Source organism: Aquarana catesbeiana, linkage group LG09, assembly GCF_042186555.1.
Source record: "Aquarana catesbeiana isolate 2022-GZ linkage group LG09, ASM4218655v1, whole genome shotgun sequence".
NCBI lineage: Eukaryota > Metazoa > Chordata > Amphibia > Anura > Ranidae > Aquarana > Aquarana catesbeiana.
In genome coordinates this window covers 197,383,794-197,404,088 of record NC_133332.1, presented here as the reverse complement: position 1 = coordinate 197,404,088, position 20,295 = coordinate 197,383,794, and the positions used below count along the sequence as shown (strand labels likewise).

The following is a 20,295-nucleotide window of genomic DNA, read 5'->3' as shown; positions in this document are numbered from 1 at the left end:
ATTGGGACATATGATTTTACTGTTACGTTTGTGGGACAGGTGTTTTTACTGTGTGGGGACAGTGTTTTTGGGGACAATATTTTGGGGACATTGTGATTCTACACTGTGTGGGGACACTGGGCCTGTGATCAGTGTGTAAAAAGCTGTAAAAAACAGCTAATACTCATTGAACACCGGCTGGCTGCAGTGATCCCCTCCTCTCCTCACTGACCGCTTCCTTGTGAGGAGAGCGGATCGCCTAGCAACCAGCTCTCTGTTTACATCACATGACAGCTGTGATTGGACACAGTCGTCATGTGATCAGGAGGGCCAATCACAGAGCCCTCCTGCCGATCGGAGATGCTCCGTGTCCGGGTGACACGAACGCATCAGGATCGCGCCGCTGCGAGGGCACACGCGAGCAATCCCCCTCCTTCTGAGGGACGTTCCTGAATGTCCCTCAGAAGGCGGAAGCTCCCACTCGGCCGTATATGTGCAGTGGCCGGGTGGGAGGTGGTTATGTCAGAACTTCTAACCTATATAGTGGTTTCATGTCGGTGCAGTAGAAAGCATTGAAAACAGTGGATTAGCATGAAAAGACTGCCAACAAACATTTTGAGAAGGCGAGGACTGCAATGGCAACCTTCACGTTTTTTCAGTACATGTTTCCTTTAAGAAATCCTTCTTCATCCTCACCATAACTTTAATGTCCCTAAATTGAATTACTGATGTACTGTTTTGCTGAATATTTTTATAGGACGAAGTTCAGAATAGAAATGAACAAGGCTGATAATGAAGCTGGAAATGCTGCTATAGATTCACTTCTAAATTATGAAACTGTTAAGGTAAGGAATAATAGTTTGGAAAAGTATGTTCCTTTCAGTTCTATGGCAGTCTCATGGAATACTGTGTTTACTTTGTGTTCAAGTCCTGTCTGTAGTTGGGGACACTTTCAATTTTTCACGGCAAAGTGACAGTTCCTGTGTGAAACTGCCCCGCCTCACTGATACTTGCTGCTTCAGTGCTCCCCACCACTCCTATCACAGGCGGCACCAAAAGACATGGTGTAGGCTGTTGTCGAATCCTAGCGGAAGTGGTCACATCAACCCCCCCCCCCCCCTCTAAGTTTTGACACTCAGAGGGAGCAGTGTGTTCACTTCCTCCAGCCACTAGGCCAATGAGTTTCATACTGGTAGGGGGTCTAATGTTTTTCCATACCTGAAAGCACTGGGTAAGCATGGATCTGAAAGTTACGTGTACAGTTGCTTTCCAGTTAACTTTACAGTAAGAACTAAAAATGTGCACCCCTAAAAAAACTAAAAATACTAATAACTTTCGCTTAAATGGTAAACATCATGCTACTTTCTCAGTAATGTTATAAATTCAAGTACAACAGCAACCCCTTAATTATAGTTTAGCTGAGACATCTGATATGTGAAGGACATCTGTCACAAACATATTGCGAATAACTTAACCTTCAGTTTTATGCATCTGCAAAACAGGTCCGGTTTATTGTTCGTGTTGCTGTCAGGCAGAAGCAGTGCTGTATTGTACTGTGGTGGTGGTTTGGAATGAAGGGTTAGGCTGGGGGGGGTGTCTGTACTGGGGGATTAAGCTGGAAAGGAGGTCTGTACTGAAGTTTTGGTCTAGGTATGGGGATTCAGTGCTATGGGATTTTTTGACCATATTTACCATCTGTGCTATATGATAATTCACCATTATTAATCAACAATATATGAGCATTACGAGCAGGTTTCACAACATGTATGCCTATGCCTAACTTTTACATTCAGTTAGGTCAATAACTAGTTGGCTGTGAAAAACTTTTAGCTAGTGTACCTTTAGCTTGAACATTAGCAGAGGGCCTTGGCTGCTTTTATTTTACTATGTTGCATTCTTTCTCTTGTGACAGTACTTCAACAATGAGAAATATGAAGCAGAGAGGTACGATGGCTATTTGAAAATATATGAAAATTCTTCTCTGAAGACTACCTCAACACTTGCCATGCTGAACTTTGGACAAAGTGCAATATTTAGTGTGGGCCTGACAGCTATCATGGTGCTTGCAAGCAAAGGAATCCTTGCAGGTTGGATAAAACTAGATTGATCCCACAAACTTTTTGTCTATAGAAAATATAAAAATGTAGTGTACTGCCACGCATAATATATATATATATATATATATTATTGTGTGTGTGTGTGTGTGTGTGTGTGTGTGTGTGTGTGTGTGTGTATAAACTGTAAATTGTATATAAAATATGTTAGGTATTGTAAGGATAGGTACAATCTGTGGATACAGTGAAATGCAATAAAATATCACTTGCATATGTGCTGTTTACTAAATTTCGCCAGGAAATAAAACACATTCTGGAGCCCCATTGTTGTATAACAAAATACAGTGAAAAATGAAAAGAATGTGTTAATCATAAAAGGTGTTCGATTAATGGTAAATGTGCACCTAGCATTAAAATAGAAGTATCCAGATAAATCAGTCTGACTAATTTGTCCATGCAGTTAATGTTATTTAAGTGTATTCAAAGGTTATCCAAAAATAACATCCAATATAATTTGTCGATGTTGAAGGTGCAAGAAACCTTGTGAACATCATAACAAGAATGTTCCGGTTGATACTTATATGCACAAAAGCTGTTTTTTTGTGAAAACTAGAAATGTGCTTTAGTTTCAGATAAACCCATGTTTGGTGAATTGGCAAACTAAATGAAACATTTATAAGCAGTAATACTACTACTGCTGCTAAATGTGACAGCTTTCCACTCAGCCAGGTTATTAGGGAGTTGGGTATAAAAAACTTTTCCCAGTGACTGCTTGCTGTGAATCTGTTCCCCGGTGATTTCTATATTCAAATGTGGTTATACCATATCTGGTCAATGACAATGCCCATCTGTTTACATTCAGCTGTAAGCTAGGGAGCTTTGCATTTACAACGAGCAGTTGTCAGGAGCCAATTGTGTCTGTGCTTGGGGGGGGCTTTTCTTTTGGGGGGGGGGGGGGGGGGGGGATTGTGGTTCATAATGATTGATGTGGATCCACGTTCCTGAGCGACATGGTTAACAAAGTATTTACTTTGTGGGACTTTTTTTTTTTTTTTTTTATAATGAATTACTTTTGTGTCTGTGTATTTAATGTTTTTACAATTTATTTTTTATTTTTTGTGAATGAGTAGGGGTAGTTCGTCCTTGCTCAATTATAGGGGTGGGCTAGATATTTTGGGCCCCCTTATTTTAACCGCTTAGCGACCACCCAATGCGGATATACTGCTGCAGGGCGGCTGCTCTGTACCAGATCACGTACTTACTGGTACGTGATCTGACACTTCCGAGTCTGGGTGCGCAAACTGCTTTAATTGGACACAGTGGGAGCCAATCAGCGGGTCCGGAAGACGCAATGTCTGCCAGGACCCGCCGATCATTCAGGAGAAAGGCAGAACGGCAGTCTGCCTATGTAAACAAGGCAGACCGCTGTTCTGTGAGAGGGGACTGTGCTGATCCTGTGTTTCTGCTAAACAGGAACACAGATCTATACATTCCCCCCATCAAAGCACTTCCCCCACAGTTGGTAATCATTCCCAGGGAACACATTTAACCCTTTGATCACCCCTGATGTTAACCTCTTCCCTGCCAGTGTCATTACAGTAAACAATTCATATTTTTAAGCACTGGTCACTGTTATAGTGTCACTGGTCCCCATAAAGTGTGAGGTGTCAGATTTGTCCGCCGCAATATCGCAGTCCCACTATAAGTCGCTGATCGCCAGCATTACTAGCAATAAAAAAAAAATGTGTGTGTGTGTGTGTGTGTGTGTGTGTATGTGTATATATATGTGTATGTATATATATATATATATATATATATATATATATATATATATATATATATATATAGATATAGATATATATTGTGTGTGTGTGTGTGTATAATATACACACATACCATAGTTTGTAGACGCTATAACTTTTGCGCAAACCAATCAATATACACGTATTTTTTTGACCAAAAATATGTAGAATACATATTGGCCTAAATTGATGAAAAAATTTGATTACTTTTGTTTTTTTATTGGGAATGTTTTATAGCGGAAAGTAAAAAGTGTATGGCGCAAAAAAGATAAACCACAGATGTGAACAAATACCACCAAAAGAAAGCTCTATTTGTGGAGTCAGTTTTCCTTTGATAAAAAAAAAAAAAATCAGGAGGGGCGTGCCTGCTCTAAAGAAATTCACCAAACTATGGCAACCGTGGCTGGATAACACAGCTTCTCAGGTGGCGGCTTTGGTCTCCTTTCAGTTGTCTCTTTAATGGGTCTGCTGTAAACCTTTTATTTGAATTTGGTGAGAGCATTGCGTGTGTGTGTGTGTGTGTGTGTGTGTGTGTGACTGGTGTAGTGCGTGGTCGTGTGTGCAGCTGTTTTGTTGACTTAGTTTAATTTTATTATATTTTTATTGTTTTTTATTTCTGGCAGCTATGGCTGGCCCAGGTTTGTTGTACAAATTTCTTGGACTATTTTTAACAATGGACGTGCTATTCCAAAAATGGTCTAGTATGTGTTATCCTGATCTGTACTTTTGATGGGCTCTGCATCGCTAACACTACTACTGCCATCGCCATGTTGGATGGCATTTGTTTGTTATGTTTAAAAATTACAACTATAAATGTCTATAAGTTTACATACCCTGGCAGAATTTGGCCATTTTTCAGAGAATATGAATGATAATACAAAAACATTTCTTTCACTCATGGTTAGTGTTTGGCTGAAGCCTTTTTTATCAATCAACTGTTATTACTCTTTTTAAATGATAATCACAACAGAAACTGCCCAAAAGTTTACATACCCTGGTGATTTTGGCTTGATAACATGCACCCAAGTTGACACAAAGGGGTTTAAATGGCTATTAAAGGTAACCATCCTCACCTGTAATCTGTTTGCTTTTAATTTAGTGTGTGTGTATAAAAGATCAATGCGTTTCTGGACTCCTGACAGACCCTTGCATCTTTCATCTGGTGCTGCACTGATGTTTCTGGATTCTGAGTCCATGGGGAAAGCAAAAGAATTGTCAAAGGATCTGCGGTTAAAGGTATTTGAACCGTATAAAAAAATATCCAAGGAACTGAGAATGCCAGTCAGCAGTGTTTAAACTCTAATCAAGAAGTGAAAAATGAGGGGTTCTGTTGAAACCAAACCACGGTCAGGTAGACCAACTAAAATTTCAGCCACAACTGCCAGGAAAGTTGTTCGGGATGCAAAGAAAAACCCACAAATAACTTCAGGTGAAATATAGGACTCTTTGAAATCATGTGGTGTGGCTGTTTCAAGATGCACAATAAGGAGGCATTTGAAGAAAGATGGGCTGCATGGTCGAGTCGCCAGAAGAAAGCCATGTGCCAAATGCCACAAAGTATCCCGCTTACAATACACCAAACAGCACAAAGACAAGCCTCAAACCTTCTGGCACAAATTCATTTGGAGTGATAAGACCAAAATTGAGCTATGTGGCCACAACCATAAACGCTACATTTGGAGAGGAGTCAACAAGGCCTATGATGAAAGGTACGGAGGTGGCTCGCTGATGTTTTGGGGATGTGTCAGCTACAAAGGCACAGGAAATTTGATCAAAATTGATGGCAAGATGAATGCAGTATGTTATAAAAAAAATACTGGAGGAACATTTGCATTCATCAGCCAGGAAGCTGGGCATGGGACGTACTTGGACATTCCAACATGACAATGATCCAAAACACAAGGCCAAGTCGACCTGTCATTGGCTACAGCAGAATAAAGTGAAGGTTCTGGAGTGGCCATCTCAGTCTCCTGACCTCAATATCATTGAGCCACTCTGAGCCACTCTGTTCATGCAAGACAGCCCAAGAATTTACAGGAACTGGAGGCTTTTTGCCAAGGGGAATGGGAAGCTTTACCATCTGAGAATATAAAGAGCCTCATCTACAAATACCACAAAAGACTTCAAGCTGTCATTGATGTTAAAGGGGGCAATACACAGTATTAAGAACTGGGGTATGTAAACTTTTGATCAGAGTCATTTGGGTAGTTTCTGTTGGGATTATGATTTAAAAAGAGTAAACACAGTTGATTGATAATAAATGGCTTCATCCAAACACTAACCATGAGTGAAAGAAAAGATTTTGTGTGATCATTCATATTCTCTGAAAAATGGCCAAGAAATCATAAATTCTACAGGGTATGTATGCACACCCTCTTACAACTGGGGATGTAGCTGTGCTCAAAATTAAGCAATCACATTCAAACTCATTTTAAATAGGAGTCAGTACACCCCTGCCATCATTTAACCACTTCCCGCCCAGCCTATAGCGGATTGACGGCCGGGCCGTGGTTCCGTTATCCTGACTGGGCGTCATATGACGTCCAGCAGGATAACATGCCGCCGCGCGCCCGCATTGCGGCGATCGGTGGATCTGACACACCGCTCCACCGATCTTGGTAATGAGCCTCCGGCGGAGGCTGTTTACCACATGATCAGCCATGTCCAATCACGGCTGATCACGATGTCAATAGGAAGAGCCGTTGATCGGCTTTTCCTCACTCACGTTTGGCGGCTCTCCTGGCGGGGGGGTCCCCCCTCAGATGACCACCAGGGAAGGGGGCAACATGTGGATGGCCAGGTATGTACCCCATGGCCATCCACATGTGCCCAGTCTGTGCCCACAAATGGGCACTGATTGGCACCATTATATTGCAGTGATGCCCAGAAATGCCACTCTTAGGGGCATCAGTGCCACCAATCAGTGTCATCAGTACCACCCATAAGTACCCATCAATGCCACCTACAAGTGCCCATCAGTGCCACATACCAGTGCCCATCAGTGCCACCTCATTGGTGCCACCTCATCGGTGCCCTTCAGTGCAGCCATATCAGTGCCCGTCATTGAAGAAAACGTACTTATTTACAAAAAATTTTAACAGAAACAAAGAAAAACTTGTTTTTTTTCAAAATTTTCGGTCTTTTTTTATTTGTTGCGCAAACAAAAAAAAAAAAAAACACAGAGGTGATCAAATACCACCAAAAGAAAGCTCTATTTGTGGGAACAAAGTGATAAAAAAATTGTTTGAGTACAGTTTAGCATGACCGCGCAATTGTCATTCAAATTGCGACAGCGCTGAAAGCTGAAAATTGGCCTGGGCGGGAAGGTGTCTAAGTGCCTGGTATTGAAGTGGTTAAAGTGCCTCTGATTAACCCCAAATAAAGTTCAGCTGTTCTAGTAGGTCTTTCCTGATATTTTCTTAGTTGCATCCTACAGCAAAAGCTATGGTCCACAGAGAGCTTCAGAGGGATCTCATTGTTAAAAGGTATCAGGAGAAGGGTACAAAATAATTTCCAAGGCATTGGAATACAGTGAAGACAGTAGTCAACAAAAATGTGTTATGGTCTGATGAAACCAAGGTTGAACTTTTTGGCCATAATTCCAAAAGATACGTTTGGCGCAAAAACACCACTGTACGTCGCCAAAAGAACACCATACTCACAGTGAAGCATGGTGGTGGCAGCATCATGCTTTGGGACTGTTTTTCTTCAGCTGGAAGAAGCCTTAGTCAAGGTAGAGGGAATTATGAACTGTTCCAAATACCAGTCAATATTGGCACGAAACCTTCAGGCTTCTGCTAGAAAGCTGAACATGAAGAGGAACTTCATCTTTCAGCATGACAATGGCTCACAGCATACATCCAAATCCACAAAGGAATGGCTTCACTAGAATAAGATTAAGGCTGGGTTCACACTATCTTCGCATGTGGCTCACAGCAGGGGTCCTGTGCGTCCCCGTTCATTGTTTCAGGTCCGATTTCAGCCCGAACTTTGGGCTGAATTTCGGACCTGAAACGGACCAAAAGATGCACAGGGCTCCGGAGCTGCAACGGAGATATGTGATAGAGAGCCGGTCAAAATCTCCTGCTATTGCGAATTGGATGCAGGGAACCTGCATCCAATTCGCAATAGTGTGAAACCCAGTCTTAAGTTTTGGAATGACCCAGCCAGAGCCCAGACCTGAATTGAAAATCTGTGGGTTGATCTGGAGAGGGCTATGCACAGGAGATGCCCTCACAATCTGACAGATTTGGAGTGTTTTTGCAAAGAAGAGTGGGCAAATATTGCCAAGTTAAGATGTGCCATGCTGATAGACTCAAAAAGACTGAGTGCTGTAATAAAATCAAAAGCTGCTTCAACAAAGTATTCGTTCAAGGGTGTGCACACTTATGCAACCATATTATTTTATTTTTTTTATTTTTACTTCCCTCCATCTAAAAGATTTCAGTTTGTTGTTTAACTGAGTTGTACAGTTTATTGGTCACATTAAAGGTGGAAAAAGTTCTGAAATGATTGATCTTTGTCTCATTTTTTTTTTACATCACAGAAACCTGACATTTTTTGTGTGTGTGTGTATATATGTATGTATATATATATATATATATATATATATATATATATATGTGTGTGTGTGTGTGTGTGTGTGTGTGTATGTATGTGTGTGTGTGTGTGTGTGTGTATATGTATATATATATATATATATATATATATATATATATATATATATATATATATATATATATATATATATAATTGTATATACTTTGGATTTGTGTGCATAATGCTATTTGCTCTCTTCAGGAAACCTAACTATCGGGGACCTGGTTATGGTAAACGGGCTATTGTTCCAGCTTTCCATGCCTTTGAACTTCTTGGGAACAGTCTACAGAGAGACAAGACAAGCTCTAATTGATATGAACACACTCTTCACTCTTCTGAGTATAGACACAAAAATTAAGGTAATTCTTCTTAGGTTTTATTTGTCGTGAAGAAGAGTGGATTTGCATGTGTAATAGTGCGTAAAGCGGCAGATGCACACAAACATTCTTTTCAAACTCAGCTAGTCTGACTTTAGGAACTTTCGTGCTCTGTGTAAACATTTACATCTGTAGTTAGCTGTAAGCAGCACCAGGAAGTAAAAATGTACACAAAAATACGCTAGGTTGTTCATAATACACTAGGGAAATGCGCCCATGTGCGGTTCCGCTGCTTGATCGTTCTTATAGGCGACAGGAGGGGACGTCCGTCCCCCCCTCCCACCGCCATCCGGTGCTTCTCCGGGTCCGGCACCAGATGACTACGATAGAGATTTCTGGTGACCAGATGGTCACCAGTCACCTCTATGACCGCTGGAGGCTGGAGCGCGATGTTATGACATCACGCCTGGGTTCCCAGATGTCAACAAAGCCGTGATCGCGGCTGTCAGCATGAGGTCGGTGAATTTTTTTTCACCGATCTCATGCTTTCCAGCCTGGAGGAGAGATGTGGGGTCTTACTGACCCCACATCTCTCCATCAAGAGGACCTGTCGCATAGATTCCTATTACAAGGGATGTTTACATTCCTTGTAATGGGAATAAAAGTGATCAAAAAAATAAAAATGTAAACAAAAGTGAAAAATAAAAATAAAATAAGTAAAATAAAAATAATAATAAAAAAAATTTTTCAAAATGCCCCTGTCCCCGGTAGCTCGCGCTCAGAAGCGAACGCACACGCAAGTCCCACCCACATATGTAAAAGCCGTTCAAACGACACATGTGAGGTATCGCCACGTGCGTTAGAGCGTGTCCAACAATTCTAGCACTAGACCTCCTGTAACTCTAAACTGGTAACCTGTAAAAATTTTCAAAGTGTCGCCTATGGAGATTTTTAAGTAACAAAGTTTGGCGCCATTCCATGAGTGTGCACAATTTTCAAGCGTGACATGTTAGATATCTATTTACTTGGCGTAACATCATCTTTCACATTATACAAAAAAATTGGGCTAACTTTACTGTTTTGTTATTTTTTAATTCATGAAACTGTTTTTTTTCCAAAAAAAAGGAGTTTGAAAAATTATTGCGAAAATACCATGCGAGATAAAATGTTGCAATGACCGCCATTTTATTCCCCAGGGTGTCTGCTAAAAAAAACATTAATTAAAGGTTGGGGGGTTCTGAGTAATTTTCTAGCAAAAAAATTATGACTTTTACATGTAGGAGAGAAGTGCCAGAATAGGCCCGGTATGGAAGTGGTTAAGAAAGGGGGCGGTATCCCTACCCCCTCCGGGGTCGTTCGAGAGACAAATCGCCTCTTTCGAATTGCTTTGCATAGATCAATCTCCACTTTCCCATGCGGTCTCTTTAACCTATCAACTGCTGATCTCACCACCAGTGGGCCATAAGCTTTAGTATATCGCCAGTTTGGAAAAAGAGCTGGGGATAGAATTATCGGAGAAACAGGTTGATAGACTTTTCCTGTTCTCCTATAAGACTTCGATCTGTGCTAGACATCAGGAGGCGGGCTTTAAAGTACTGACCAGGTGGTATCATACTCCGGCAAAGATTCACAGAATGTTTCCCCAATGCTCAAACCTTTGCTGGAGGTGTGGAGAGGAGGTTGGCTCTATGCTCCACGTCTTCTGGTCTTGCCGACTTCTGGAACATTACTGTAACGAAGTATATCGTATAGTTCAAAAATTCACTGATAGACCCATACCGAAAGATCCAGCTCTCTTACTCTTGCACCACCACGACATACCAAGTAAAGCTTATAGGAGGTCCATTCTGCCCCTGTTGATCACGGCCGCCAAGGGATGCACTCCACTGTTCTGGAAGCAGACACAGCCTCCGACGATAGCCGTCTGGTTGAAAAAAGTCACTGACATCCATGCAATGGAAGATCTGGTGGCCACCGAAGGGGGCCTTAATGAGAAACTCTCAAGAAGATGGTTTTGGTGGCACGAATTTGTGTACTCTAAGGAATACGCAGGACTGGTCCAGTGTGACTAGTCTTCTGAACATTCACTACTGGCAGAGCTTTCGGTCTGGTTGCAGGTTCGGGCCGATGGATAATGTTTCCCTACTCCCTGTACCCCCTCCTCCCCACTCCCTCTTCTTAGTGTGTTGTCTTTTTTTTTTTTTAATTTCGTTTTGTTTTTTTTACTTTTTTGCCCTTAGTTCGGCTAGGACTCTGCGGCTTTCCCTTAATCCCCCGGAGTCTTTACTACGCATTTTTTTTTTTTTCGTGAAAATTTGACACGCGGGATACAGAGACTCCTCTGTTTTGAGCTGACCACCGGCTGCTACAGAGGTGACTGATGAGATTACCATGATAATGATTTTGTGAGGCCTGGAATATTCCTTGCTCTTTATGTTTCTAGTTATCTATATTATTGTATGGTCTCTGTATTTACCGTATGTTTTTCTTGCAAAAATAAAGTATTGAAAAAAAAAAAAGGGGTGGGGCGGTGCCACATACACGTAGTGGCCCACTCAGATCCCATCCCATTGGCTTGTGTTTGATAGCTGCTGGGTCCTATCCACCCTGGGTCCCACCCACCCCCGACATTAGCGCTGAATTTTGACAGCTCTTCTCTCTGCATTCAGTTACATATGTCGGTTTCACACACTCAGCAACTCTGGCAAGTGTCAAGCGCCGCTCTGCCAGTGGAGTGTGGGGAAGAGAGGAGGAACACTTGTGGGTTGATGGGGCACGGTGCGGTCAGCGTTAGTCGGCCAAATTTGCATAATAATCGGCCGATGTCGATTTCTTAAAAAAGGCCAAATATCAGCCGATATATCGGTCAACCTCTACTTTCAAGTTGATGTACCTGCTTTTCCACCCAACTTTCCCTTTAATACAGTCACTTTTGACACCATTTATTTCAAAAGTAAATACAGCTTACCCCGCAAGAAGGTTTCAAACACTTCCCAACAGGTAAGTAAATCAGAAAAAGGATCATGGATCCTAAAGCATTCTGTTGTCTGTAGTTCTATAGAATCGTGTGAAGTGACAAAATGAAGCCAGATTGCATTTAGTTTCCAAGAGACCCTGGTAAGAGTATTATGAGCTCTAGCTTTAGGATACACAATGAGGGGATTGTGGTCTGAGATTCCTCTAGAACTTATTTCATTCTGCTCACTTGTGGGATTATGGTAGGAAATTCTACACACAAATTAGTTCTGGAAAGCGATATATGAGTTTTAGAAAAAAAACAGAACAGTTGCTCTTTGGTGTACATGTTCCTTTGTATGTCAATCCATTCTGCCTCCTAGGAAGCCGGATAGTATGGTGTCTCTAGATACTGATGTTACAGGGGTGGTGAAATGTTTATCTAATGATGGGTTCAAGTAGCAGGTAAACACCCCCATTATAAGATGGGGCAAGTTGGGTTTTTCCAGCAAATACCCTAAAGTGGTTGTAAAGGCTGAAGGTTTATTACCTTAATGCATTAGGGTAAAAAAAACTTCTGTGCCAGAGGATCCTCCCCAGCCCCCATTATACATGCTTGAGCCTGCTCTCGATCCAAGCGGCTTGCTATGCGGGCACTCAGCAGGGGGAAGGGAGCCCAAAGTACAAGTGGGGGACTCCAGAAGATTAGGATTGGGACTGCTCGGTGCAAAACCATCGTACAGAGCAGGTAAGTATAACATGTTTGTTATTTTTAGAAAATACAAAGGTTATCTTTGGTGTCACTTTAATTAAGGCCTCATACACACTGGGCATAAAAAATGCTGCTCATACAGGCGTTTGGCATTTTTCTTTCTTTTTGCCTGTGGAGGCAATGCTGTTAACTTATGTGTCCACGCACATTTGGGCAATTACTGGCTTATTTGTTGAAGAGAAAAAAAAACAAAACCTCACACACGCGTTTTTGAGAGGAGTTTTCGGGCAGAAAAAAATGCATTTTTAAGTGTACATTTTTTCTAGTGTAAATGTAGGGAAAATGCATATGAACGCAAACATGGCTAAATGCACCTAAATACATTTACAATATGCTCCATAGGAGAGTTTCTTATGCTGCATTTTTCTGCTGCCTAGTGTTCATGGACCCTATAACCCAGCATTTTTCTTCTGTTCTCTCTAGAATAAAGATTTGGCTCCCCCAATAGTGGTCACTCCTCAGACTTCAAATATCACCTTTGATGATGTCCACTTTGAATATTTGGAGGGACAGAAAGTCCTAAATGGTGTGTCTTTTGAAGTTCCTGCTGGAAAGAAAATAGCAATTGTTGGTGGCAGTGGCTCAGGGTAAGAAGCTGTCATTTGTTTTTGAGATATTTTCTTTAAAATAGTGTAATAGTCTTGGGTTTCTTTAACTGATATTGTTAATGCTGAGTTAATGTCAGGTAACTCACTCCCAATACCTTACCCTTTCCACTCCATTAATGTCAGATAGGAATAAAGGAGGGTATGCAAAACTTGCCTTGGCTATGATAAACCACTTCTCTTGGACCCACTGCACCCATTTACGTAAAAGGTATTGGTGCAGGTTTTGAAATAATCTTCTAAATCTTTCTTTTTTTACCTAGTGATTTACTGATTTGGAACAAGCATACAGCTAGTGTAGTCTGAACTCTCTCTCTGCATGCATGTTTCTGATTGATGACATGCTAGATTATGAGATCAGGATGAGGATAATAACCTCTCCACAGCTTGAACCTTTAAAGACAAGTCAGCAGTGACCGTCCTATACTTCTGTCCTGATCTGTTAAATTTTTATTCTTACAATCTATCAAATTTTGTGGAAACCCCCCATTTTCTTTGTAAAATCTTTTCAATTGTTTTCAAGCAAGAGCACCCTGATCCGACTTTTGTTCCGGTTTTATGAGCCTCAGAAGGGAAACATATATGTGGCTGGTCAGAACATTCAGGATGTCAGTCTGGAGAGTCTGAGAAAAGCCATTGGCGTTGTTCCCCAGGTATGATTTATGTCATAGACAAAACTTTACTTAAAAGAATGAGAGTCAAAGTTTCATAAATTTTTTGTGAGGAGGCAAACTTGTATCTTTTTATTCAGAAAGTTGAAATTCTACCCAGTGAATAAGCTGTCTTTACTAGCACAGGATGTAAAATGGCAATAGCATTAATTTTAGGCAACGTCTGCATACATCTTTTAGAAAACCTTTCATATATTCAAAATGGTAGTTAAAAATGCATCTATTACAAAGGTAACTGCTATTTTGCAAAAGTAAAAAAGGTTGGTGCAATATTTAACATTCTCTTGCAGAGGAAGGTGCATGCTCTGTCTATAGTTACGGGTGTATGTCAAGAAATTTGACTATCATCAAAAAGTTAATTAATTTCAGTAATTCAATTTAAAAATTGAAACTCCTATATTATATAGATTCATTACACACAGAGTGATATATTTCAAGCATTTCTTTCTTTTAATTTTGATGATTTTTGGCTTACAGCTAGTGAAAACCTAAAATTCAGTATCAAAAAATTTGAATATTACATAAGACCAATAAAAAAAAAATTTAATTACAGAAATGTTGGCTTACTGAAAAGTATGTCCATGTACAGTATAGTATACGCTCAATACTTGGTGGCTACTTTTGTATGAGTTACTGCATCAATGCAGCGTGGAATGGAGGCGATCAGCCTGTGGCACTGCTGAAGTGTTATTGAAGCCCAGGTTGCCTTGATAGTTGCCTTCAGCTCATCTGCATAGTTGTGTCTGGTGTCTCTCATCTTCCTCTTGACAATACCTCACAGATTCTCTATGGGGTTTAGGTGAGACGACTTTGCTGGCCAATCAAGCACAGTGATACCATGATCATTAAACCAGGTATTGGTACTTTTGACAATGTGGGCAGGTACCAGGTCCTGCTGGAAAATGCTTGAAATATATCTCTCTGTGTGTAATGAATCTATATAATATGCGTTTCACTTTTTGAAATAAATTACTGAAATAAATTAACTTTTTGATGATATTCACGTTTTTGAGATGCACCTGTATATGTGGATTATTCTGCTATAGAATTTAAAGCTCAACTACAAAGACAACTTGTATTTATTTTCAGAGTGGGGAAAGGTAAGAACCTTTGTCAGGTTTTTATTGCGCTCTGTGTCCTCCCTGTGGGTATTTCCCCTCACTTCTTGTCACAGTAAAAAACTGTGACAGGTTGTCATCGGAACAAAAACTTAGTGGTCATCTTCCCAATGAGAACCCTGACTGTAATATAAACATAATGGAAGTGCCCCCATACTCCCTGAGAGAAAGATAATGTTTCAGCTGGAGTTAGGCTTTTACTGTTGACTAAAGATACAAAAAAAATATCGCTGCTTAATATTTTATATTTATTTCTTTATAGGATGCTGTACTTTTCCATAACACACTTTTCTATAACCTGATGTATGGAAATATCAATTCCTCACCTGAAGAAGTGTATGAAGTAGCTAAGTTAGCAGGATTACACGATGCTATTCTCCGGATGCCTCATGGTTACAATACTCAAGTAGGGGAACGAGGGCTCAAGCTATCAGGTAATGTCCTAAAAACCGTGTTCACAAATGATTACCACTGGTTAACGAAAAGGTAAAAAAAAACACACTATGTAAATAATTAAGAGGCCAGTAATATTTTTAATTTTTTGCTGGAAGTGTCTGATAAAGACTGATTGTTTAGTAAGTGAAAAAGAAGATTTGTACCAATTTTTTATGGTTACAATAGCTTAGATAAGTGAACCCTTCAATAAAGTCTTTGGTGTTAAGTGACTTTCGTGTGTAATTAAATTCTATGTCTCAAATCACAGAGGGTTTTTGAGTACCACAGCAAAAGAATTTGATGTGTTTGTTACTGGGCACACTGCCCACTTGGTGGCATGAATATTATTTCTTATCAAAGGCTAAAGAAACCATTGCTGTTCTTTCTTTGCCACACACTGTTGAGGCATAGATGTGGGATTAGCTGTGTTTATTCATGATTCATAAAAGCATTTGTTTGAGTTACTCTTTCCTGTAACTGGGTTTAATAAGCAGTTTGCTTGTGCCCCAGACATTTTACAGTTTCAGATCATCTTTTAGGATGGACTGTAATATTTATTTTGTTCAACATTGGGCTTTCTTTGTAAGTAGGTCAACATGAATTTTATATTTAACCAGTTGCCGACCGCCGCACGACGATGTACGTCGACAGAGCGGCACGGGCAGGCAAAAGGGCTTACCTGTACGTCCATGCCTGCCCGCGGGAGGGGGGTCCGATCGGACCCCCCCCCCCCCCCCCCCCCCCCCCCGGTGCCAGCGGCGGTCGGATCGAGGTCAGGGTCGATCAAAGGTGAGGGGGAGGCCACTCATTCGTGGCCCCCCCCCTCGCGATCGCTCCTGGCCAATGACAAGCTTCCTCGGCTTCTGTGAATGTAAACAGAAGCGGAGGAAGTGATGTCATCTCTCCTCGAGCCGGTCTTTTCGTCCGGCGCCGAGGAGAGAAGACATCCAAGTAAGTGCACCAACACTACACATACAGTAGAACACGCAGGCACACTTGTCACCCCCCAGTCACCCCCTGATCACCCCCCTGTACCCCCTGTCACTCTGACACCAATAGCAGGTTTTTTTTTTTTCTGATTTATTGCATTGGTGACAGTTTGTGACAGTTACAAGTGTTAGGGCAGTTAGGTTAGCCCCCTTTAGGTCTAGGGTACCCCCCTTTAGGTCCAGGGTACCCCCCTAACCCCCCTAATAAAGTTTTAACCCCGTGATCACCCCCCGTCGCCAGTGTCACTAAGCGATCGTTTTTCTGATCGCTGTATTAGTGACACAGGTGACGCTAGTTAGGGAGGTAAGTATATAGGTTTGCTGTCAGTGTTTTATAGCGACAGGGACCCCCATATACTACCTACTAAAGGTTTTAACCCCTTGATTGCCCCCTAGTTAACCCTTTCACCAGCGATCACCATATAATTGTTACGGGTGACGCTGGTTAGTTGGTTTGTTTTTTGTAGTTTATTGTAGTTTATTACAGTTTTAGGGCACCCGCCGTTTATTACCCTATAAAGGTTTAACCCCCTAATTGCCCGGCGGTGATAGAAGTTAAGTTTTTAGGATCAGATAAGGTCTGCGTCGCCCCAGGCAGCGTCAGGTTAGCGCCAGTACCGATAACACCCACGCACGCAGCATACACCTCCCTTAGTGCTATAGTATCTGAACGGATCGATATCTGATCCGATCAGATCTATACTCCCCAGCAGTTTAGGGTCCCCCAAAAAAACGCAGTGTTAGCGGGATCAGCCCAGATACCTGCTAGCACCTGCGTTTTGCTCCTCGGCCCAGCCCAGCCCAGCCCACCCAAGTGCAGTATCGATCGATAACTGTCACAAAACACTAAGCATACATAACTGTAGCGTTCGCAGAGTCAGGCCTGATCCCTGCGATCGCTAACAGTTTTTTGGTAGCGCTTTGAATCAGTCGCTGACAGTCAGGAGCTTTTTTGCCTGTGAGTCTCACTAGTGTACCCCTAAATTTAGAGCCCAAAATGGCAAATCGAAGGTACACTAGTGAAGAGGCCTACACGTTTCTGAGCATGACAGATAGTGAAGAGGAAGTCACTCATCTGTCAAGTTCAAGCTCAGAATACGAACCTGTAGAGGACAGCGGCTCCATGACAGATAGCTCTGACGACGGAGTTGTGGTCCCTGCTAGGGTCAGGCGTACCAGACCCCGATCTTCTTCTTCTGTCCTTGAAGTGCAAGAACCGCAGGGCTCTCGTATGGAGCAGAGAGGTACTAGTGCCACTACTCCTTCTGGTGAACTGGCAAGCACCAGCGGCCTAGTACACCCTGGTCGTACATCCAGCACTGCAGTATCACGTGGTGACGTGGCGAGTCCCATAAGTGCAGTTCAAGCTGGCGAGGTGGCAAGCACAACTAGTGTCCCGCTGCCACCAATAAGACAAAGACAGGCCCGTCGTGCCCATAGTGCCCTTCCTGCTGCATTCGCCAATCCGAATTGGGTACCCACCACTTCTGCAGCACCCGTACTTCCCCCTTTCACTGGCCAACCCGGAATTCAGGTGGAAACAGTTGACTTTATGCCACTCGATTTTTATTCACTGTTTTTCACCGAAGATCTCATTAGATCTATTGTGGACCAAAGCAATTTATACGCTGGTCAACACATCGCCGCTAATCCCCAGTCCTCCCTTGCCAGAGATTGGAGACCAATTACGGTCTCCGAATTTAAGATCTTTCTGGGCCTTTCCCTCAACATGGGCATAACCAAAAAGAGTGAGTTGCGGTCATATTGGTCCACTGACCCAATTCACCATATGCCCGTGTTCTCTGCTTCAATGGCCAGGGCACGATACGAGCAGATTTTGCGGTTCATGCACTTCAACGACAATGAACTCTGTCGTCCTCGTGGAGACCCTGCATACGATCGGCTCTCCAAAATTCGGCCCCTCGTAAACCACTTCAACCAACGTTTTGCAGACTTGTTTACCCCCCATCAAGTTGTCTGCGTTGATGAGTCCCTGATTAAGTTTTCTGGCCACTTGTCCTTCAAACAGTACCTTCCCAGCAAGCGTGCCAGATACGGGGTCAAGATGTATAAGCTCTGTGACAGGGCCACAGGCTATACATGTAGATTTATGGTTTACGAGGGCAAAGATAGTCACGTAGAGCCGATAAACTGCCCTGACTACATAGGAAGCGCTGGCAAGATAGTGTGGGACTTGGTGTCACCCTTATTCGGAAAGGGGTACCACTTGTACGTGGACAATTATTATACGAGCGTGCCACTTTTTAGTCACTTGTTTGATCAGCAGATTGGAGCATGTGGCACCGTGCGACCTAATCGCCGGGGCTTTCCCCAGCGGCTTGTAGAGTCCCGTCTTAGGCTGGGGGAGAGAGCCTGCTTGAAGTATAATAATTTGCTCGCTATGAAGTGGAGGGATAAGAAGTTTTCGTTCTCACCTCCCTTCATGCAGACACGACGACCCAAATTACTACGGCGACTGGTGTTGTGGAGAAACCCCTCTGTGTCCACGAATACAACCTTAATATGGGAGGGGTGGACCTCAACGACCAGTTGTTGGCGCCGTACCTAATTGCCCGTAAGGCCAGAAGCTGGTACAAAAAAGTGTCTGTTTATTTCAATTGGCTTTGCTGAACGCTCATGTGCTATACAGAGCTTCAGGACGGACTGGATCCTTCCTTAAATTCCAGGAAGAGATCGTCAGAGCCCTTCTGTTTCCAGACGGTGCTCCACCTCACCTTCCCAATCCAAATGCAGTAGGCCGGCTGCATGAGAGGCATTTTCCTTATGTCCTCCAGAGTACCCCTACCCAATGAGCCCCCCAAAGAAAATGTCGTGTCTGCAGAAAGCGCGGATTTAGGCGTGACACCCGGTATTATTGTCCCTCCTGTCCTGGCAATCCTGGTCTTTGCATTGGTGAATGTTTTGAACGCTACCATACACTAGTTGAGTATTAGCGTAGGGTGCAGCACTGCACAGACTAGGACACACTTCCACAGGGTCTCCTAAGATGCCATCGCATTTTGGGAGACCCAAACCTGGAACCGTTACAGTTTTAAAAGTTACAGTTATAAAAAAAAAAAAAGTAAAAAAAAAAAAAAAATACACAAAAAAAATATAAAATAAAAAAACCAAAAATAGTTGTCGTTTTATTGTTCTCTCTCTCTCTATTTTCTCTCTATTGTTCTGCTCTTTTTTACTGTATTCTATTCTGCAATGTTTTATTGTTATGTTTTATCATGTTTGCTTTTCAGGTATGTAATTTTTTTATAGTTTACTGTGTTTTAAACATTTTTTTGTTTTCAGGTACGCCATTCAGCTGCAGCGCGGATTTATTTATCTTGACAGCAACAGCGTTTGCTCCCACGATACATAAAGCCGTGACTCCAGCGCTGTCGGAGGTGATTTCACCACCACAGTTACATACTTCAGCATATATGCCGAAGCGTGGGGGCAGAAGTGGGTGGAGCGATTTGCTCCTGCCTTTTGCGGGAGGATGCCCCCATGCTTCGGCATATATATATTTTAGGTAGGCACAGGTTGCGTTAAATGTTTTATTTTTTACTATGGTTTTTTTTTGTATTTGCTTTGCAGGTATGGTAAGTATTACTGTTATACTGTAATGTTACTTTGTTTTTTGTTAACCATCATTTGCTTAGCAGGTACGCCATTCAGTTGCAGCGCGGATTTATTTATCTTGACAGCAACAGCGTTTGCTCCCACGATACATAAAGCCGTGACTCCAGCGCTGTCGGAGGTGATTTCACCACCACAGTTACATACTTCAGCATATATGCCGAAGCGTGGGGGCAGTGGGTGGAGGAGCAATTTGCTCCTGCCTTTTGCGGGAGGATGCCCCCATGCTTCGGCATATATAAATGGTGCATGTATGCCCATCATTAGAAGTGGGTGGATGAAGGGAGGTATTCTAATGGTGGGCATACCCACCGATCAATATCTTTTTTTCGTTCAGCCCACAGGCTGCATGAAAAAAAAGTTTAC

At 42.3% G+C, this 20,295-nt stretch overlaps 1 protein-coding gene across 1 annotated transcript in view; it reads left to right on the top strand.

Annotated features, from left to right (window-relative positions):
• The window catches only part of ABCB7 (ATP binding cassette subfamily B member 7), a 180,736-nt gene that overhangs the window by 137,853 nt on the left and 22,588 nt on the right, over positions 1 to 20,295 (top strand). The window contains exons 8-13 of the mRNA XM_073599498.1: positions 737 to 824; positions 1,892 to 2,066; positions 8,636 to 8,793; positions 12,902 to 13,065; positions 13,607 to 13,736; positions 15,135 to 15,306. Coding sequence (XP_073455599.1) covers positions 737 to 824; positions 1,892 to 2,066; positions 8,636 to 8,793; positions 12,902 to 13,065; positions 13,607 to 13,736; positions 15,135 to 15,306 — 887 coding nt within the window. The remainder of the gene's footprint in view (positions 1 to 736; positions 825 to 1,891; positions 2,067 to 8,635; positions 8,794 to 12,901; positions 13,066 to 13,606; positions 13,737 to 15,134; positions 15,307 to 20,295) is intronic.